The 21,624-nt window shown below is 43.1% G+C and overlaps 1 protein-coding gene across 1 annotated transcript in view; it reads left to right on the top strand.

Annotated features, from left to right (window-relative positions):
* LOC8038547 overlaps positions 1–21,624 on the top strand; it is a 67,055-nt gene that overhangs the window by 22,368 nt on the left and 23,063 nt on the right. Inside the window, exons 11-13 of the mRNA XM_029972457.3 lie at positions 4,435–4,641; positions 14,081–14,263; positions 19,067–19,204. Coding sequence (XP_029828317.2) covers positions 4,435–4,641; positions 14,081–14,263; positions 19,067–19,204 — 528 coding nt within the window. The remainder of the gene's footprint in view (positions 1–4,434; positions 4,642–14,080; positions 14,264–19,066; positions 19,205–21,624) is intronic.

Raw genomic sequence — 21,624 nt, 5'->3', positions numbered from 1 at the left:
GTTAGATACCGCAGCAGCAGGACGAACTGGTCAAACACCATCGCCAGGCTCGACTCTGTGTACAGCAAAGGGACGAGGCGACATGAGGCCACATTGGAGAAAGGATGGTTCAAGGCTGTGACAGAGGAGGTGAACGCGATTGAACTTGAGGCCTGGAGACAAGCGGTGAGGAAAAAGCAGAGCCTCCAGAGCATCTACGCGCTCCACAAGTCTGAGCCGTCTCCCTGCACACACTACCGAGGGGACCATGAAAGCGCGCTACTGTTTCAGGCACGGGTTGGAGCGCTGATGACGAGCTGCCGACGTGCCCAACTCTTCGGAGACACCGACACAGCCTGTCATCTGTGCGGGCAGTCAAGCGAGGACGTCCTCCACGTGCTGCTGTGGTGCCCTGCCCTAGACCACTGTCGACCACCCTGGGCGACCAGCGAAGAGAGGATTCCCGAAATGCTGGGATTCGGGGAAGGAGCCCACGGTTCACTAGCAACCAAGCGCATTCTCGTTGAATGGGAGAGACTGCGTCTGATCGCCAACCAGTGAAAGTGTCCCAAAAGTGGGAAAAGCTAAAACAAAACAAGAACTAAAACTTTTACCTGTGTCGGCAATCTGAACTTTTGCTGACCCCCCTGTCTCAAAAGGGGTTAGGTACCGCCAACTAACTAATCCGCACCCGCGTGCCACGGCGGCCGGCTAGCTCTGATCGGCCAAAAGATAAATTTATTTATTAAAAAAAAAACAAAAAAACTGTAGGTACTTAAATAAATGTTTTAATATATTTTAATAATGCACTAAATGTTCATTTAGGTGAACACATTTTGTCACTAATTATATTTTCCAATTAAAAAATTATTTAGTTAATTAAAATTTTATATTTTTATAAATATATAAATGTACCCAGTAATTAAAAATTTCCCGATTTGTATAAATCTAAAAATGTAAGTGCTTTTAGTTTTCTTCATTAGCAAAGGTCAATACACACCCAACTTGTCAAAATTGTTGCCCCGTGTGAACTGGGAACGGGAAAGGCATTTGAAGTCCGACTGGGAATCGCTCCAACCAGTTACTTTCCTAACTGGTCCCAGTTCACTCCATTCCCAAGGGAGTCAAACCAGTTGAATCCCAACTGGGAATGGTTCAAACCAGTTCATTCCCAACTGGGAATGGTTAAAACCAGTTGACCCCTTAGCTGGTCCCAGTTGGACTCCTATTGGTCCCAGTTGATTCCCAGTTGGGACCAGTTAGTCCCAGTTGATTCCCAGTTGGGACCAGTTAGTCCCAGTTGAAACCAGTTGAGGTGCCAACTGGTCCCAGTTAGAAATTTTCGCCTGGGTTACAGAGCACAAACATAAAACAAAGATAGTAAAATCGTAACAAGTCAACAATATTAAATATACAACAAATAAAGAGAAACAACAGGTCATGGGTTGCTGCTAAAATAGTTAGTGATGGAATTTCTGAACAGGTTAGTATCAGTTATAGTAGCAATCAAACCGGGCAGGTGGTTCCATTTCTCGGATGTGTGGAGTAAAAAAGAAGGTTGAAATGTTGTGGTAAATGAACTTGGAACTCCAACTTTGTGCTGATGGTCAAGACGGGATGAAGTGTAAAAGGGGGGAGTAATCATCTGATTGCATAGGAGAGGATTATCAAAATACATTTTATGCAATACTAGACATAGGCATGAAATTTTACATCGCAAGGAGAGAAGTGGTAAACGTCAACTATTTTTCATCGATGTGACACTAGCAGTACGATGGTAGTTGGAAAGAATGAAACGGGCTGACCTATTCTGAATGGATTCCAATGCTGTGATTAAAGTATTGTGACTGGGATCCCAGATGGAGGCTGCATATTCTAATTTAGGCCTGATTAATATTTTGTAGAGGATCGATTTTAGTGAAAGAGGTGCCATGAAAAGATGTGTTTTAAGTAGCCCAACATGCAGTTAGTACGGGCAGTAACATACTGAATATGGAGTTTCATGAAAGGTTATTTGTTAAGTGAACAGGTACCTGCACATTGCCACTTGCTCCAAAAGGTTGCCATCTAGATGGTAACAGGGACTGTTGTTAGGTTTGGGGGACACTCTCATGTGTTTACATTTGCTAGTGTTTAGTTTCATTAGCTTTATTTCAATTCACACCATTAAGAGACAGAGTTAATATCAGACTGAAGTGCAGAGAGGTCAGAATCATGACAGATTTCACGGTAAATTACACAGTCATCGGCGAAGAGGCAAACGGATGAAGACACATTAATGGGAAAATCGTTAATATAAATTAAAAATAGTAGTGGGCCTAAAACAGACCCTTGAGGAACTACAGAATTCACAGACACAGGTGGAGAGTTTTCGTTATTAATTGTTACAAATTGTGATCGGTTATTCAGAAAAGACAGAATCCATGCGAGAACGTTAGGGTCGATCAATGTTAAGTTTTGCAAGTTTTAGCAGTAATAGCTCGTGACACACCTTATCGAATGCCTTGGCGAAATCTAAGAAAATGCAGTCTACCTGGGAGCCTCGGTCAAGAATAGAATGAATGTCATGAGTGATGGATAGGAGCTGAGTTTCACAAGGTAATGATTTACGAAATCCGTGCTGTGCTTCAGTGAAGAAATTATTCGATTCTAGAAAATGGGAGTCGCCGTTTCGTGCGCGAAAATGAATGCAACAGTTGCTGAGCCTTCACAGAAGAGATAGCAATATTATTGTAAATATTCATGTTTTTTTATTTGAATCTCTTGACGTCAGCTTTGCATAAAAGTGTGCGTCCCATATTTGCAAAGTCTCATTTTTAACCTTCAAAATTCTGGTTTCTGGTGTTAGGACACACACAGATTTTTAGGTATAGATTGGAAGAGTTAGGAATGTCGTATGTGCAGCGTCGAACATGAGAGTTTTGTGTATAGTTTTATGCATATACATGGGGAAAACCGCAAAATAATGCTAATTAAAATGAAATATTATTTTGTTTTGGCACAAACTACTTGTTAGCCAAAAAGAGGATTGTTATAATTACGACAAGTGCTTTAAAGTAATTGTTAGTCAATGTTTCAACTACTTTGTTGCATCACTGGAAAGGTCAAATGAAAATCAGATAATCCAGAATGTCCTGCATCGTTTGTCACTTGCGCAGTGGACTGTGAAAATTACTGGCCAATCTTCTGTTCTTGAGGCAGAAAATATTGAAGAGAACCACACTCGCAAAGGCCCACAAACACACAGTTACCGGGTTGCCTACTCCACACCTCGCCCTAACCACTGGTTGTACTACACCGACTACAGTGTACAATGGTAACCGCACAACCGCGTGGCTTCCATTTGCAATCCATGGCCCCGTCGCGTTCTCGCCTGTGCATAGACATTTGCCAAATTTTCGCCGAATCTTTGCCGAACCTTGCTTCAAAAGTTCGGCATGTGCCAAACTTTGCCAAATCAGTTCGGCAGATTCAATCCATCACTAACATGAACCGTGTGCATGTCTTGTCCGAGCGCAGTCTCGACTAAGGTCTAGATAGGTGAGGGCATCTGATGGTGCACTTTGAAACTCCGTTGCAGCTTTCTGTAAGCTCTTTGCATGCTGAACTGCTAAATTTGCAAAATAATAATAGAACTTGCCCTTCCCCTCAATATTGGGGAAAATTCCGTGATAACACGATATATACCATGCCTTGCTTCAAGGTAATATTGCAGAGAGGAACTATTTTGTTCCACTACAGTGCAAACATCATTGTGCCCTTGAGAGAAAGCCCTGCCAAAGCCAGTGTTCTAGCAGAAGTGGAGAGCGTAGTTTGTCTCTTGCGGTCACACACCCCAGCTTTGACCCTGCTATTTCACGTCTCCCTGTTTCCTCTGGATCTTGAGCTTGTTCTCTCCGCGTCATACGAGTGTTGCGTCTGTGTTTGGCTGCGACCCATGCAATGGCATAGCAATGGGGGGCCCTGGGCCCCGGGTACCAGGCGTCCCAATCACGGGGGGTGGGGGGGGGTGCTACCTCTGGCAACACCCAGCCCCCCACCCCGCTTTACTGGTTGCTTGCAATTTTGGGGAGTGATTGGGGGCTACGAAAGACTTAAGAGCCCTAGTTGCCAGATGGCCTAGCTATGCCACTGGACCCATGTTCAATCAGTGAGGACTTGTTTCATCTGAACGCTGACACTGCACCCGTGCGACACTCTTCCATTACAGGAGCATGTTACAGGAAGTGGCCTGGAGCAAGCTATGTAATACAATCCGTGTTAATAAGGAAAGTCTCCTGCCCAAAATCTCGACTGCCATTTAAAAAGTTTCTCTACTGCTGACCTCAATGAAGGGTCTTTCTATCTGCATATTTTCATATGTACTGATCGAAGGGTTAGGCCAACTTGAACTTGCAACCCAGTTTTTCAGTCGAATGTGTGCAAAAGGCCCGTTTCGGGTTTCTTTTTCTTCAGCTGTGAGCAGGCTCTGGAACCACCTCCATCTGATGGAGTCACTTGATCCGGAGCTTGTGGCTGCGGTCGTGTCGCTTGGGGGAGACAAGGACGATGCACTTTCGAAGGCTCTGGGGCAGTTGCAGTGTGCCTGGGACTACCATGTTCACAACCTCTTCAAGAGCCTCTTGCTGATGACTGACCATGAAGCTTTCTTCTCCTGTCTTGGTAAGGTGCTGCTTGTTGGACAAATGTCTCATAGGGCGTGTGGCATTCAATAGTGGGCTCATGTTGGGGGTACGTTGGTGGCTACCGTGTTTGTTCAACTCTGAGCTGGATGTTCTTGACGGAAAAGACTGGTCGAGTGCATTAGTGAGGCAAGACTATAGAAAAATTTACTATCGATACTATCAATAGCTTTTCCAAAACTATCGACAGTGTCAGAAACTATCAAGTGGACTATCGATAATACAGTCGATAGTTGACTATTGATAGTCGGCTATCGATAGTTGGCTATCGATAGCCTTATCAATAGTTTACTCTCAATAGTACTATTGATAGTACAGTCGATAGTACTACCGATAGTACTATCAATATAAAGTGCAACGCACTTATAGCGATACCACATATAACGATGTGCTGCTTTCTAGACTGTAAATGATTAGTTTCTAGTCTAGATACAACGATAATCAGTAATAATGATTGAAAGTTTGGGTTTTCTGATTATTGTTATTAGTGAATTGCACTGTAGTTGGCTTTTGGTTGTCTATCAATAATACCAGAAGTCAGTGTTCAGGAAACTATTGAGTGTTACAAAAATGAAAACACTACCCAAAACGGGAATGTTGGCGAATATGTATCGGCAGACAATGCGTGGTTTTGGGAAGAACGTGAAATTGAAGGGAAACAAAACAAAAAGTTGCATTCTCATACAATGAATTCACCTTCTAGTTTTCCTGCGCAGATATTTTGTAGATTCGTGGAGTTCAGATATCAGGCTTCGCACTTTAGTATGCCCGCATTTGTAAGACTATAAATTATATACAGTATTTTTTATTTTTTTTTGTCTTGGAGCTAGGGAAAATATTTGTTGAAGACATTAGCATCAGGGTTTTCACAAGTTTGTTTCACGCTTGTGTTTCCTTTATTATTCAATTGTTACATATCACTTTTCATAGCCTGGACCACTGATAGGTGAAATTGAGCACTCTGCTGGGGATCATTCTTTTTTTTTTCTGCTGATGACCATTCATAGCGAATTCCCGAAAATCGCGAATTAGCTCTTGACAAAAGCAGTTAGGCTAGTTTGTTTGCCATGATATTTTGCCACTTTTTGTTCGGTTCTATTTAGGCAGATTTTAATAACGGTGGCTGAAAAAATATTTGCCTGTTGGTATAAAATATGACTTCAAAATACGGAAGTCGTCGCACAATCTATAAATAAATATTTTTGAATCAATAAATGTAACAGATTTTGTTTTGAAGACTTCAAATTGAATACTATTATGAGATAAAAATCTTATACCAAACCAACATGTTTAGTTACTGATGCTTTTAGTTTTTTCATTCTTCAAATACTATAAGTTTGTGAACAATGTTAACTGGATCAAACATAAAATATAAAAACAAAAATTTTCTGTGATCTAAGTAACGGTGTTGGTGGCAATGAGGCATTATTTCAGTGAAAAAAAGCTTGTGAATTCGAAAGACAATACTATTTTCTTTCTCGCAACCTGTTTGGTTCGGAAGAACGCCACACTTTTCATCCGGGTAAAGTTATGTCCTCCATACTTGTGCTTTCAATCACCATTGCTGACATCATTTTCAAGCAGTGTTCCGGATTTATGCAACACGTACAGTTGGGGACTAAAGTTTGTGGACCACGGGAGCGGTGACCGATATGTATTGCTACGCCTTCTGATGGCGTGGCACCTGCTGTCGAGGCCGGCGCATGGCTTATGCGTGTCCTTCCATACCGGTCTCGACAGCAGGTGTCGCACCATCAGAGTGCACAGCAATGCATGTCGGCCACCGCTCCCGTGGTCTGGAAACTTTTGTCCCCGACTGTACATAGTTTACTTATCAGGGGCCACAGGGATTTTCATTTCTCTGATTGAGCTTTTTCTTATTAAAAAGCAAAGGGCACACCCCAGAAAGCAATCTAAAACAGCAAAAAAAGTCTTCGACAACCTATCAAGGTGATGTCTTTTATTTATATTTTTTAATAGTACTACCGGTATACAATAAATAGTTGTTTAGTAATAGTTTATTGCCAATAGTTTCTAAGGAGGATTTATACCATTTTCTGATTGTTTGCCAATAGGTTTTAGATTGTTTTTCACTAATTATGCATAAGTCCCTAATTTCAGTTGCGTTTTTCTCCAAGCTTCACAACATTTCCCGAATGAACACATAACATTGTTTGTCACCGTAATAATAAAACACTATCGATAGCTTTACGATTGTTGGCTATCGATAGTTTCACGGTATCCGACTATAAACAATTTAACGATAGTCGATTATTGATAGTATCCTATCAAGGATGGGCAAAATACATGCAAATATGTATCGAAATACAAATACAAAATACTTCATCAAAAATGTATTTAATTACAAATCTAATTACATTTCCAAAAAAAGAAATTTAAGTACAAGATACAAATACAGTAAAACCTCGTTATAACAAAGTTGAAGGAGCGGTCGTAATTATTTCGTTATAACCATTAGTTTGTTATAGCCAATGTCCATTTCTTCCCACTATTAGCAAGCAAGGGGAATTGTGATTGCTTTGTTATATCCATTAGTTTGTTATATCCCGTTTTGTTATAACGAGGTTTTACTGTACAACCAAATGTATTTGGTCTCCTCCAAATACTTTTCCTCCAAATACTTTTCCAAATACATTCCTCAAAATTTGCGTCAGCGACTTCAGGGCACCTGCAACAGGTTTCTGGGTATCTCATTTTAATTTTGCATCGCACACTCGGGAGTTAGTGTACGGGGCTCTAGTAACGTAATAGAAATATAATCACAAAAAAAAATGTAATGAGCTTGGACGTACTAATAGGTGAAAAAAGTACAGAGCTTTAAGCAGCTTTTTTTGTCGATTACATTTTGGTATAGACCAACAAAGAACCGAGACGACCAAGACGCGCAGCACTAGCTAGAGAATTTTTTATTGTTGCAACTCGCACCAATTACGAAAATCTGGACAACCCGCGCATTTAGAATGTTCCAGGCAAAAATATGGATGGAAATCAGGCTGGAAAGCATCACAAGTTGTCACAGGCACTTATTTAGCCAGTCTGCCTGTGAACGTCGATTTTGTCACTATTCTTGCCCTGGACTAGCACCGTAATCACAAAGTCACTAAACGCTTGTGCTTGACTGAGAGACACTACATTTGGTGCAGAACATGGTTTTCTTCCTGCTCTGGACAGTGACAATAAATTTGAGGGATATATTTTTGCCCACAAAATTGTATTTAATTACAATTGTATTTAAAATACTCACATTTTAGTATTTAAATACACACGTCAAATACATTACCCAATTTGTAATTAAATGCAAAATACACAATGTATTTGAAATACATATTTCAAATACTACTTGTATTTGAAATACTGTCCATCCCTGTATCCTATCAAGTTTCATGGTAGTCGACTATCGATAGTGTACTATTGACATTTTTACAATAGTTGACTATTCTTAGTATACTATTGATAGTTTTACAATAGTCTACTATCAATTGTATACTATTGATAGTTTTTTTGCGTAGTCGCTTCCACTATTGATAGTTTTGCACCACTAGAGTGCATACCCAAAATGGGAAAGTAACTCTGTTAAATCGGGGATGAGCATTTGCTGGTGCCAGATTTATGGGTAGTACATGTGCTTTGGTCAGTTTTGAAGTCTTCGAAGCGCCTGGAAAATAACTTTAGTAGCATTAAAGAAAACAAGACATAGCATATTTCAATTGATTGGATATGCCGCATACATTGCAGTGATGTCATTTTTTGTTGCTGACTTGCTAAGTAACAGGTCTTTAGGCCAGGGATTCAATACTTGTGAGCTGTTTAGACTTTTATGTTTTTATTGGAAGCGTGCAACAGGACAGTGGCACCAGAATGCGGCTCCTAGTAGAAGCATTTTGCATCGACCTCGGCCGAACTGGCATAGGCATCCTGTGTAGCCGCCAACCTTAGTTTCCAATCAATGCCCACTTATTCGAGCACAGCGCTGTACAAAACGTTCAGGGGCAGTCGGTGCTAACTTGTTTTACATAAGACCTGGAAATTGAGGACACAAATCTTCATACGCTGGTGAAAACTGCTGTGATTATCTCAATCTGAGTACATCTGCTCGATCCACCAGAGAGCGAAAAGCAATTTGATAATGAGAGGAGAGAAAAAAAAATTAGCTGCATGTTTGGTCATTCTGTCGAACTCATTGAACTTCAGTAGTTTTATAGGGTGGGTGGTGCTGTTAGTTTAGGTGGTGCCGAGGGCAGGATGACCCTTAGTCTTCCAGTGTTTGGGGTGGGTGGTGCTCTTAGTTCAGCTGGTGCCTAGGGCAGTGTTTTGTATGGAAACAGATTGTGTTGCACCATATCTCTTTGTGATGCTGCATGCGCTTCCCTTCAGCACCACCCAGATACAAAGCCTTTGGGCTGAATTTTTGGGCTGAATTTGGACTCCTCGTTCTGCATACTTTTGCTACTCCAGCTGTTTGTGCTCCTCTCTTTGTTGCCCTTTCCACCCCTCCGCTACACATGCTTTTTCGCACCTCCTGCTTCTGCTCCTCCCGTTCCTGCGCGCTGGGTCCGTAGCTCAGTCAGCGGCGCGCTCGGCTTCCACGCTTGTGACCAGGGTTTGATCTCTGGCACCGGTTGCCGTTTTTCTTTCACGATCATTTAGCGGTTACAGACTGACCAACTTATACATTTCATGCTTACGCGGCTCCTGATGTTGGTTGTCACTATAAAGCTACCTCTTTAAAATACTTCTCGTGTAGGTTTGATCAATTACTGACACTGGTGAATGTTGTTTCATAGTCGTTTCCGGAACGTTGGACAGACAAACACTTCATAGTTTTCGAATGTCGTACGTTTTCGAATGTCAAGATGCCAAACCTTTACTTCAGAGCAAGATCGTGAGACACGGCCACTTGAAGGCACAGACACAGTTAAGATGCTCATGGGCAGTAGGAGAGGCCGGAGTGGGCAGCGCCTCACTGTGCAACATTACGTGGACGCTGTCACTGGTGACGCTGCCAACCAGCTGCCAAGGCAAAAAACCTTGCCCCCTTTGGGTGTCACATGCTCCAAATTGTTGCACTCTGTAGTTCCTTGCAGCTTTGTTTGAGTTTGCTTGTAATGCTTAAATTCCATCTTCATGTTCAGGACTTACTCTGCTAATAGTTGTTGGTTACTTCTAGTGGACTGTGGAAGATATGGCACCTTCCAGCATGTCTCAGCATTTACACTAACACTTGGAACCCACTTTAGGCAGTCCGCAAAAATTGGTTTCTCAATATATTGCGCTGCGATGTACTACAGAGATGCGGCTTGTGGTGGAAGCTTAAAGTGAAAATATCAACGGATGAACTTATCTTGTTAAAAAAAAAAAAAGAAAAAGAATAACCTCTTTTGGGCATTCCACAGCGGCGTTCACAGACGTTGCGTGCTGTCTGCTCAGTGTTGCCGACAGATGTCGGGAGCATCGAGGATACCTCGGCTTCGAGCTTAGCAGGTAATCTTCTGGAAGCTTTGACGTACGCTTCCTCAGCGCGGCGTGTGTCTCTGTAATGTACGAATTTCAAAGTGCTACATTTTTTCAATAAACTAAATATGAAAAGTGGTATCCCCAGAGCCACCGTTTGTTGTACCAAGATGATCGAATGAGGCGCCGCATTTTTTCGCACTTGACGTTGCGCCATCTGCTGGCATCACTTACAAGTCGGCGAGCACCGTTATGGCACAGTCTGCGAGTGCCGTCGTAAATAGCCTGATATTTTTTTTTTATTTTGAACGAGCTAAGTTCATCTGTCAATACTTTCACTTCAAGCTTCCACTAACTAGCCCCACTTCTCTAGTAAATCACAGAGCAATTAGTTGAGAAACTGAATTTTGCGGACCGTTTGAAGTGGGTTCGAAGCGTTTGTGTATCGGCAGCAGTGTAGAGGTTTTACCATTTTTGTTTGTGTGTGCACTGTTTTGTGACATTGACTATTTAATTTGATCGAATTATGTAATGACTAGAGGTGTACAAATAAATATTAAAAAAAATTTTTCTAATCAAATTTAAAATTTGACTGCGAATCGAATTTGGTATTTTCAAATATGAATATTTTACATTTAATCTGAATGAGGCATGAATACTTTAAGAAATCAGGACTGGGCATTTTTTTTAAATCCTGCTGCAGGTTAAGAAGTGCAGGACAAGCTCCTACTGCAAAGCCTTGCACTCTTTTCACTTGAGTAGAGTGAACGCTGGAGTGGAGGCAAGTTATTCAGCATTCACTCACTAAAGTGGAATGAGTGGCAGGCTTTATGGGAGGAGCGTCTCCGGATTTTCTTTACATCCAACAGGGTATAGAAGGCCTATAAAAAGGAACAGTTTAATTGCACGTGAAACATTTTACATACTGCTTGTATTAAGAAAAAAGGCACATGAGTTGGGTAAAACATAATGTAACATGGCAAGCGAGGCAATGACTACCATATTTATTTGAGTAGCTTGAGGTTTCCTTACCCAGCACTCCTTTAAAAAGCCACTGAAAAGAAAATTTTTCTTTTTTTAAAACAGTGCCGTCAATATTGCTCTAAAAAAATAAAAAAATTTTTTTTTGCGTCAAATTTATTTTTTGACATTCATGTCCCAGCCAGGTTTTTTAAAAAATATTTTTTTTCTTCTCTTTATTGGTTCTTTAAAATTGAGGGTCGAACTGCAATTGTAACCAGAGAAGGCTGACCTGCAATACCTAGTGAGTAAAATTTCAGACGTACTGACAGGTCAGCCGTTTCTCCTAGCACACCGATGCAAAGCAGTGAAGCTTGATGTGACAAAGTGGATAATTTTGAGGACATCGTAGTACTAGCCATGTGTGAATAGTGGATTTTGAGTTCGAAGCAAATAGTGATTTCGGCTGAACATTTTTTAATTGAATAGTTTCTCCACGCCTTCCACTACCAGCTGAACTCGTGAAGGTTGTTCCCAAGCTTCCACTTGTCCACATCTAAGCTAATTTTAATCAAACTATATTTATGGACTGTGGCCTTAGTAAGTCCCATGCCTACATTGGGGTGACAAGGAAATGACGAATGTGTCATAAAAGAAACCTATTGAGATGCCCAGCTATACCTAATAGAGGGGACTTGTAACTCATCTTGCTACGTACAAATATCCTTTCTTCAATCTCAAATGTAAAAAAAAACAAAAAAACACTCCTGTATGACAATTGCAGGTTATTGGGTCATCTGTCTAACATATAGACCAACTCATGTTTACAAACAAACCGGAGTGCCCCTAGCGGACGCCACCGGTGCCGTGCATGCGCGATGGAGTGTGGGCGAGAAGCTCACCGTTGCCCATAAATAAACCATTGGAATGCGATGTCGGCATTGGTGTGATTCCCCGTGTTCTTTTTCGCATTGGAATTGTCCTGGCAATTTCTGACTACATTAGCGGCCTCAGCAAAATTAACAAGGCTCGTTACACCGCAAAGCTTCGCATGAATAATGTGACATACGGCGATTAATTCCGTGTGGACGTCGCAGAATTAACGCTAGAGCCTGATTCGCATGATGATATTCTGCTTGCCATTTTCGGTCACGACATCGCTCGGGCTGCTATATCGGGGACCGTAGCTGAGATGGTCGACGTCGAAACTAAAAATCACAAGCAGAATCAGATCAAGTGAATCAGATTGTTGATGGCCCCGGGTAACAATGATAAGCATCTCCTTGTATCTACTGTTTACACTGAGCCTACTTACCCCAACCAACCTTCAAACTTAAAAGTCTGTCGAGACCTGCACTTACTTCTGATCAGAATTACCGGGTCAACGTTTTGTCTACGGGTGCTGTCGCTTGAACAAGGAGACGACAACAAGCAGAAACGTTTGAGAGAGCAGACGACAGTTTGAAATGATCAGGCGGCCGTTTGAACTTGAAGATGCACTGAACGTAGTCTGCAGGTGGTCCATACAACTTGGTGGTTTTCCCGCCTTCATGTTGGAAGAAAACAAATAAATCTCGACGAACACAAGTATCCATGAAATCAACCCAAAGTGCTTCCCGCTCAAGCAATCGTGGTCCGACGGCGTCTGGTTTTCCTTTTTCATAGCACCTATCCACGTTCTCGGACGAACTGAGCAGGCAGAAAACGCATGAAAACTGACCTTCAAAACTTCCCCGACTCTTTTGGTACAGCTCGTACATTTTGACGAGAAGACGGGTTTTTGTATGGTATCTTCAAAAAAAAAATATGCAGGAATGCACGTCCTGCATGGAGATTTCTGGTGACTTCCGCCCACAGCTCCAGACCGGAAGTGCGTTCGACGCGCCACCACTGCACTGTGACGTAACAGAGCTGAGTTTGTGTATACTCTTGCATAATAGCAACAGTTTAATTTCCAAAATTTTGCTGCAGAGTAGATATCAAAAATCACAAAGTTTCTGTTTCTTTCTAAGTGCACTGGGCGTGCACATGCACCATCCCACTTTGAGGGTGTGCTTTCCTTGTAAGCATGCAGCTATGCTGCAGCGAAATGAGCTCCGCAGGTGTTACTTCCAGGGCGTGCACCAGACGCAGAAAGAGGGCTTGACATGCTCTCTCGGCCATCCAGAAGCCGAAAAGGATGCCTTAGCGGTGGTAGCGAGAAACAGTTTTAATCATAGGTATATGGTTTTAATAAGCTCGTAAGATTTAAATGTAGTAACTCTTCACGATTAAAAATAGGGTGCACGTGATGTTTCGATTATGATCCTGCAGAAAGATGTAAGAAACAAATGTGCCGCTCAAACTCTGTTTTGCTCTGACAGAGTGTGACCGCTCGGACAACAAATTCCCGGCCCTCAGCGCCTGGCGTACGGATTTTGTCGATTGTTTCGCTAGTTGCACTCTTCCACCATGATTTTAAATGACCGTGATTGAAACATCACGTGCACCATATTTTCAGTCACCGAGAGTTACTCTGACGCACTTATTAATTTTGTTTCTTGCGACCGCCGCCAGAGTGTCATTTTTGGCTTCTGGTTGGCCACATTTGAATTTGTGAAGACGCCCTGGGACACGTCCAGCACACTTTCGGCCAGTGGTGCCTCCTCATTTGTCTCCTATACTTCCCAATGAATGGCCAAACTCTGTATATACGGCTCTGGGCTGACCCACCACGATCAGCACTTTGAAAATTATAAATATTGCAATTCATCTTGAACTGAATCTCAAATAGCATATTATTTGGAACTGATATTTGAATATTCGCACAACCTTACGATATATTTGTAGCTCGAAAAACTCAAATACTTTGAACAGTAAAAGTGTGTTGCAAATTGAACTGAATAGCCCACACTATCCTCAAATAATTTGAAGTTTGGAAAATATGTGCATCTCCAGTCAGGGCATTTTGTCTTTTGGTGGACAGACGGGTGCCGTTTTCATTTCAGACAGCTCAATCAAGAGCAGCATTGCTGTCTTGGCGGACGGTTCCCTGGATGAGAGTGGTCTTGCCAGCGTAACAGGCGATGTGGCCTCAAGAGTGGGTTCGGCTGCAGACTTGGCTGCATTGTCGTTTGAGGGAAAATCCCTACCAGATTCCCTGCAAACAGCCGTGGAGCATCTGTTGGTCGGTAAGTCAAGCCTATCAATTTTCAAATTCAATTAATGTTTCTCTAATTAAAAGAAATATGAGGCGACCTTTGTCTCCAGAGCGGAGTACTTGGCAATGTGCATAATGGGGAGTAAGAGTGTCTCTAATGGGGCAGGCAAGTCGACTAGAGTGCCTTTTTCCATGCATGAGAGAGGAGTGTGACAAAAGTGAGAAGGCTTGATCATGTGTGCGACCAAGCTCCACCCCAGCGGATGGCATTCTCTTTAGTGGGGAAGCGTCTCGGTTATGAGTTCCTTGTTTGTTGTAGCAGCTGTGGTAGTCGTTAGTCAACAAGTCCAACCTACTCTTCGAGGTATTTCCTCTCTCCTTCCTTGCTGGTTTGTAAATAGACAGTGGATTTCCGACAGCCGCAGGAAAGGCAAGGTAGTCATTGCTGTGAATAGCATATGACGCCACCGCAGCGTGGCTGTGTCGCTGCCACTGGCCCCTGCCTGGATTGGTTCTCCAATCAGAGTTCACAACCCAACAGACGTGGACCTGTGACTGTAGAAAACAAGGGAAGCACGACGCCACAAATGGCACTTGCTAAATACCCTTTTATGGAACAACCAATGAATGATGTCTTAACAGATGCTGCATCTCATGTTCACCGTGCACTGCCTCTCATCTGAAATTATTTTATATCAATGTGCCAAGAAACAAAATGTAACTTTCCATCTGGACTGAAATGGACAGCCTGAAGCCAAGTTGTTCTCTCCGTGAGAACAGTACTGTACTTGCATACTTTGAAAGCTTAACTCTTCCCTTACCACGGGAAAAGTGTCATTTTGGGAGGGTTGCAGTAATATTTTTTTATTTTGAAAAACATGTGCTTCTAAAATTTGTTGCGATATACCAAAATGCGGCACAATACATGCTCTTTCCCATAATATATGTATAAAATAGGAGTCAGTAAATTATACAAGATTTAATTTCTGAAACCCAAAATTATTGTGGCCGACACAAGAAAGATTAGAAATATATCCAGATATCTCGGAAAGAAATGATAGCTGAAAAAGTCCAAAATACAAAAGATGGCAAATTTCAATAGCAGGAAAGGTTGGGATTTGTAATGCTATAAATAAAACGCCCTCAAGTTCTACCACATAATCTCAACCATCGTGGCGTGCAAACCATCCGGTGAAATTGTTTCTGGATGGGATAAGACGTGGGTAAATGTCGCAGGTACTGCAGAAGACATTTGTCTTGTGCTCAACTTCACACTCCTCGTTAAACATTCTGCAATTGTGCCGTTTCGTCATTTTTAGAGGCTAGTAATGCAGTTGTTTAGGGGCAGGAGAGGGGTCGGACATACTCTACATCAAGTCCAAGAAGCCATTGGGCGAGCTCTATTCGGGATGCCATCTGATCAAAACATGCACTTCTGTAGAGTTCAGGAATGTTTGCGTGCTACTTGCGGTGTGCTCGTAAAAAGAATGCACTAGCTGTTGGCAGCTGAGATGTCAATGCAGTGAAAGAAGAGTGCCTTCTACCAATTGGACACACTTCATCGGGATGTTGTATGATCTGATCAATTGGTCTGATTTGTTAAGTCCGAGCATTCCTGCGTTGTAGTTGTTGTCGAGCTGTCGCTTCTCGATGGAGATCAGTGACCATGTATCTCCTCTTTTTACCTCCGTTTTGCAAGCATAAGCTTGTTGGCAGTATGTACAGTGCTCATCACGTGTACGATGTGCCAATCTTTCCATTGAAGGAACAAAAACATTTTGATCCCGTAGCCACAGAAATTTTATGATCCGACATCATCATCCGACTCGCTCGTGCTAGTGCCACCAATAAAGTTGACTGCAAATGCGCTCGAATCGCGAGACTTCAAATTCGAACGCTACTCTGCAGGCGTGCCGCGCAATGGAGACACCATGTTCTCAATGCAAAGCGCTAACTCCTAGGTTGTACATTTGATCACAGTAAGTTGCCATCTCGTAAGAGAAAAAAAAAAGAACTATACAGAAACTGAAACTAGAGTGTCTAATCTAACCACCAGATGCCTTAACTTGTCCAGAAAGTTATTGTGGGCTTTTCAGTGGGGCTCGGAAGTCGTCGATCATGGGTAATCGAATTTAAAGGGGCACTGACACGTCAAATTCTTTTTTTTTTTTTTTTATTATCTGAAACTATTGAAATTGATGGCTGGACATTACCCTCAAAATGTGAAACTTGGGAATTCAGTATTTGTGAAATAAAAAAACAATTTCCAAATGCCGAATTTGAAGTTCCTGCGTGATCCGCGCCAGTGCAGTGACGTCAAATATTCAGTGTGTCTACCAACCGGGAATTCTCAGGGATTTTGAATAGTCTGGAAAATCTCAGGGAAAACTCAGGGAATTTGTGCTTCTATCAGGGAATTTTTTTTTAGAAGTGTTACAGATGGACTTTCACAGTCCAAAATTCTTCAGATTTCAATGGAATGGGCCAAGCGTACAGTCGAGCCGGGTTTTATCTCACCCGTGTATTTTGAATTATTGTTTAAGTATATGAAACAGTCCAAACATCCCCTAGAAAATCACATTGTTTTTCTGTAATGACACGCGATGTAGCGAACGAAGACGAAGCATGGCCAAGCGCGGCCGTCCTTCGCTTTTCCCGGGGTCGGATTGCACCGGCGGGGAGCACATAGCTCGGGTTGCGGGGCTGGCAGACCGCCAAGCCAGGATATGCGCACGTGGGGATACGCAGCGACAAAGCAATGGACCTCTTGGCGAATATGTGCTGCCACCTAGACACACGACTGGGTTCGAGGCTAAGTGGCGAGAAAACAACGTGCGCGCAAGGCCTCTCCCACCCGTTCCACACCCAAAACGTCGGCTACATCCTATTCACCGATTGGGGCGCTGTGACCTAGATACGGCTCCCCCAAACTCGCCTTTGTCCCCATCGTGCGTAATCTTCCTCCCCGAACTCGACACAATGAAACCATCTTCCCTCTCTGCTCGGCCAGAAGGAAGAGAGTGAGGGTACTGGAACTATTTACTCTCGTACCGATGTTTCTACAAAAGGTCCATTGTATAAAACAAGAACAAACAAAAAACCATAAAAACAAAAAAAATGGAGGATGGCAAAAGAAAAGGGAAGGGCACCCGCGCGCGTAGGGAGGGCAGAGAGTGCCCGCTGTTGGAACGATCGTGTGCGCTCTTTTCCCCGAACACCGCTGTCGCTGCAACCCCAAAATAAAGTGAGCAAAAAAAAAAAAAAAAAGATTTTGTTTAGTGGATTGCGTTGACAACAAAAGTTGAGCAATCGCACTTTGAACGCCTTATCTTTGTTTACCTTTTTCTTTCCTGGTTATCGCTCCAGTTTTTTTTTAGAGCGCAGCTCTTAGGCGCCCGTTTCCGGCTTGAGCGGCATCGCCATCGGCGTAACCGTGAGTTCACGTGACCCCCCCCCCCCCTGAGGTCACTTGACCCCCCTGAGGTTACCTGACCCCCCCCCCCCCCTCCTCCCCGAGGTCACATGACCTCACGGGGGGGGGGGGGGGGGTCATGTAAACCTCAGTTTACTTTTTTTATATTTTATTCGCTATGAATCTTACTTACCACTCCGTTCTGTTTTCTTTTTGAATCTAATAAAAGTGAGTTCTTACCATTAAAACTGTATTATGTCGTTTTTTTAAATTTTATAACATGCTTTTTAGAGAGTGACAGCATCTAGCGACATGGTGTGAGCCCATCTTAACCTAAAACGAAGTTCTGTGTCACTCGGGGAATTGCACAAAAGTATGCAGGGAAAACCTGGAAAACTTAGGGAATTTAAAAATGTCAACTTGGTAGACACCCTGATATTGAACCATTCTGCGAGTCGAGTTTCTCTGATGCCTCCGAATAGTTGTGTTCGCCGGCGTCCCGGGAACAACCGGCTGCGAGCAGATGACGCTCGACTTTAGAGTTTGAAGTTCTTTTGGGGCCCTTTCAGCGATCTCAAATTCTTTGAAAGGGTGTGAGGTCGAAGAGAATGCGCAGTGGGCTTTTGTGAGCGACATGAGGGGCCACGTCGCGCCGGTTCTGCGTAAAAGGCTGCCCCGGCAGAGTCACAACTGCAGCTATGATACACAGACACCAAACCCAGTTGTTTTGACCGTTTTATGATTTCCTTTTTGAAGTCGGAGTTTGTCGGGCATCTAAAAAAGACCACTTCTTCCGATTCCCCGACTTACCGATCATCCTCTACTATATGCACAGAGGCTACCTACATGCGTCGAGCACTGCCATGTTTTTTCAGGGAGGATAAGAAGCTAGGAGGGGACAACACACTGGACACCGATTTTCTGTATTTCAAAAAGAAGGGCCGTAGTGCGTTCGGAATTGCATTAAAAAACATGTTTGACGAATGCCGTTATTAAATGCTATAGAACTGTAGCCTAGAAAGCTTAAAAATTTCATGATATTTGACGTCACAAATCAACAGAAGCGAAGAGGTGAGGAGTGGGAGAGAAAAACGGCAAAAACAAAGAGGCGCGCGCGCGCGTGGTTAAATTTTGGTTTTTTGCGTTGCGGTATTTTTTTGCGTGTCTATGACTACAACTTGCATCGTTTTAGAGAACAAAAAAAATAAAACCTTTTGGGTGTCAGTGCCCCTTTAACTTGCACAGTATGGAAAGAGTTAATGTTATAACACAGAATCTTTCAATTGGTAGAGTACCAGTTATGGAATATGTTGTTTCCCACCTTTTGTTTGGCTTACCTGAACTCCGGCAGGACTCTTAGCATCTGAAGATTAAAAATTAAGATTTTTTTTGTTAGTTGTGTACTGAGATTACATTTTTCAGCTCGAAATGCCCTGAAGTCCACACCTGCAGACAAGGCCTTGAAGCGGGCAAAGGTCGTCCGTGGATGCGTCAAGAGAGTCCAGGAAGAGCTAAATGTCCACCTGGAGTCTGTGTCAGTCACATCTTCAAGCTGTGCAAGTAAGCACTGCGACATACTGATTGTAGTTTCTCAGTGCATTGTGTTTTTGAGGTTGAATGTCAGGTGAGAAACTACAGTATGGCAAAAATGCTCCTAAAGGGGCACTGAAGTCGGTTCTGAGATCATGCCTTTGTGCTGACAACTCAATCTAGACGCTCTAAGTATCCCAATGAACCCGAAATTACAACCGTGCGTAGCTTATTTCTTCGTTAAAAGCGTGTTCAAAGATCGCGACACACCCTTTTTTGGGAAGAATTTTTTTCCGAGTGAAGTGGTCGACAAAGGCCGCTTGTCGGCGAGTTGCAAGCGATGGCTTCGCCTACAATGAAAAAGACGAGTCGTATCTGAATGTGTACCTATCGGACACTTTTCAAAACGACGTATAATGAAATCATTCGGAATCTGCGCATAATGTAGGGCTTTCATTGGTTCACACAGCGTAGTCCGCGATAAAAAAGAGTCCACATGTTTTTCTCTTGCTCTGAGATGAATAGGCAGTTTTGTAATATAGGACTTGGTATATACAGGAACTAACACCTTTTAAACAATACATATAAGATCAAAAACAACCTTTTTCAAAAATGAACTCAGTGCCCCTTTAAGTGTGGTTGTTTGCACGCTGTCTTTTTTCAGAAAGAAGAGAAACATAGGGGCAACACAGACGGAACAAGATTGTCCTGTCTGTGTCGTCCCTTATGTTTCTCCTTTTTCTAATTGTTTAAAAGCCACCAACACGCTTAAATAGTACAAATCGCTTCAGGAAGTTCTGATTTTAAAACGATACACTTAATTTTTGATGGTCGTATAGTTGTGCCTTGTCGCTTTCTTTTGGGGTTTACTGTGAGCTGATAACCGGCCAGTGTATCACCATCTTCCAGTGTATAGTGTGGGCAAGTGGTGCGGCACCATTGGGAGTTACATTGCTTCAGACATTTTTTTTCCTATGCAGTACAATGCCCTCCAAAATGTCGAAGTATGTCGGTAGTCCTCGGTTGATTGCAAGGAAACTAAGTTCAACTTTTGCCCTTGGTGTCGTGTGTCCGGGCTACTATCTGTAGCCTATAACTCGAGACAAAGTTCATGGAAGAAAATTTATACTAAGGCCTTTTTGGCTGCACATTATTCTTCAACATTTATCATATCTCAAAATATTCCAGGCGCATATCATAGGTAAAACCCGTTTATAACGAACAGCATGGGGCGCTACGATTCGTTTGATATATCAAGTAGTTTGATATAGCAGTAACCGTGTACAGCAAACTTCTGTGATGAGTTTGCTATTCACAGTATACGTCGTCAAAGTAAACAGAAAACTCATGCCACTTACCACTTACGAAATCAGTTTATTGAAAACAAAAAGCTATGCACAGTATGCGGTTATTTTAGCTTGAGATTTCACCTTGCCAACATCCATGACGGTAGCATTGTCTATGCGAGAAAGTGCAGGCACAATTTTGAGTCCACTTCCCTAGATGCCAGAGCAGTAGTGGTAAAGCATGTCCACCACCGAAAACGCCTCGTGAAGCGTCGGACAAGGTGGCTCTTCGTCTTCGGGATCCTCAGCTTTCTTGCAGTCATCAACAGCAGCAGCTGCCGTCATGTCGGCAGCGATGTCTGTGTCCGAGAGTGCTGCAGTCACAGCAACGTCATCGTCGATCGCCAAAAAATCGTCGAGTTCGACTCGATCCGCCATCATGTCAAGTTGGCGACCGAGCTCCTGCCAGAGACCAACAATGTCATTGTTATTGTTGACATCCGCTGGAGTCGCTGCTTCATCTTCCAGGCTGAGTCCCGCATGACGGAAGTAATTGCGAATGGAGTTCTTGGTGATGTCACTCCGGGCGCGGTTGAGCATTTCGATCACAGCAAGCAAGTCAACCTGCAACTCTCCGCTGACATGCAACTTGACGAGGAACTGTTCTACCACACGCTTTTGGCTTTTAAATGCTCAGATGATACCTCGGTCGAGGGGTTAAAGCGTAGCGTTGGGTGGCAGAAAACATAACTCGATGTTCCTGAGTGAGATGCCCCAGTGATGCGCCGAACAATTATCTAAGAGCAAGCAAACCTTGCGGCCACTGGGGGTTAGTTGGTCGTCCCAGTCCTGCAACCACTTTCCGAGCAAACTCCTCGTCATTCATGCCTTCCCATTGAAAGTGTATGTCATGGGCAGGGGGCAGCACCCTCGTGGACATCCGGGTGACTTGAACTTCCCGACGACAAGCAGGTGAAGTTTCGACGAGCCGTCCATGCTGGTCATCAGGACTACAGCGATGCGACTCTCGTTCGTCTTGCCACCATGGCACTTCTCATTTCGGTGCACTAAGGTCTGACTGGGAAGAAGTTGCCAAAACAAAGCAGTGCCGTCTGCGTTGAATATGTCGCACGGCTCGTATTTCGCCCTGATGCCCGGCCAGTT

This window comes from Ixodes scapularis, unplaced genomic scaffold (genome assembly GCF_016920785.2).
Source record: "Ixodes scapularis isolate PalLabHiFi unplaced genomic scaffold, ASM1692078v2 PGA_scaffold9__187_contigs__length_104089568, whole genome shotgun sequence".
Taxonomy (NCBI): domain Eukaryota; kingdom Metazoa; phylum Arthropoda; class Arachnida; order Ixodida; family Ixodidae; genus Ixodes; species Ixodes scapularis.
The sequence above is the reverse complement of the archived record's forward strand: the minus strand, read 5'-3'. Positions and strand labels throughout refer to the sequence as shown.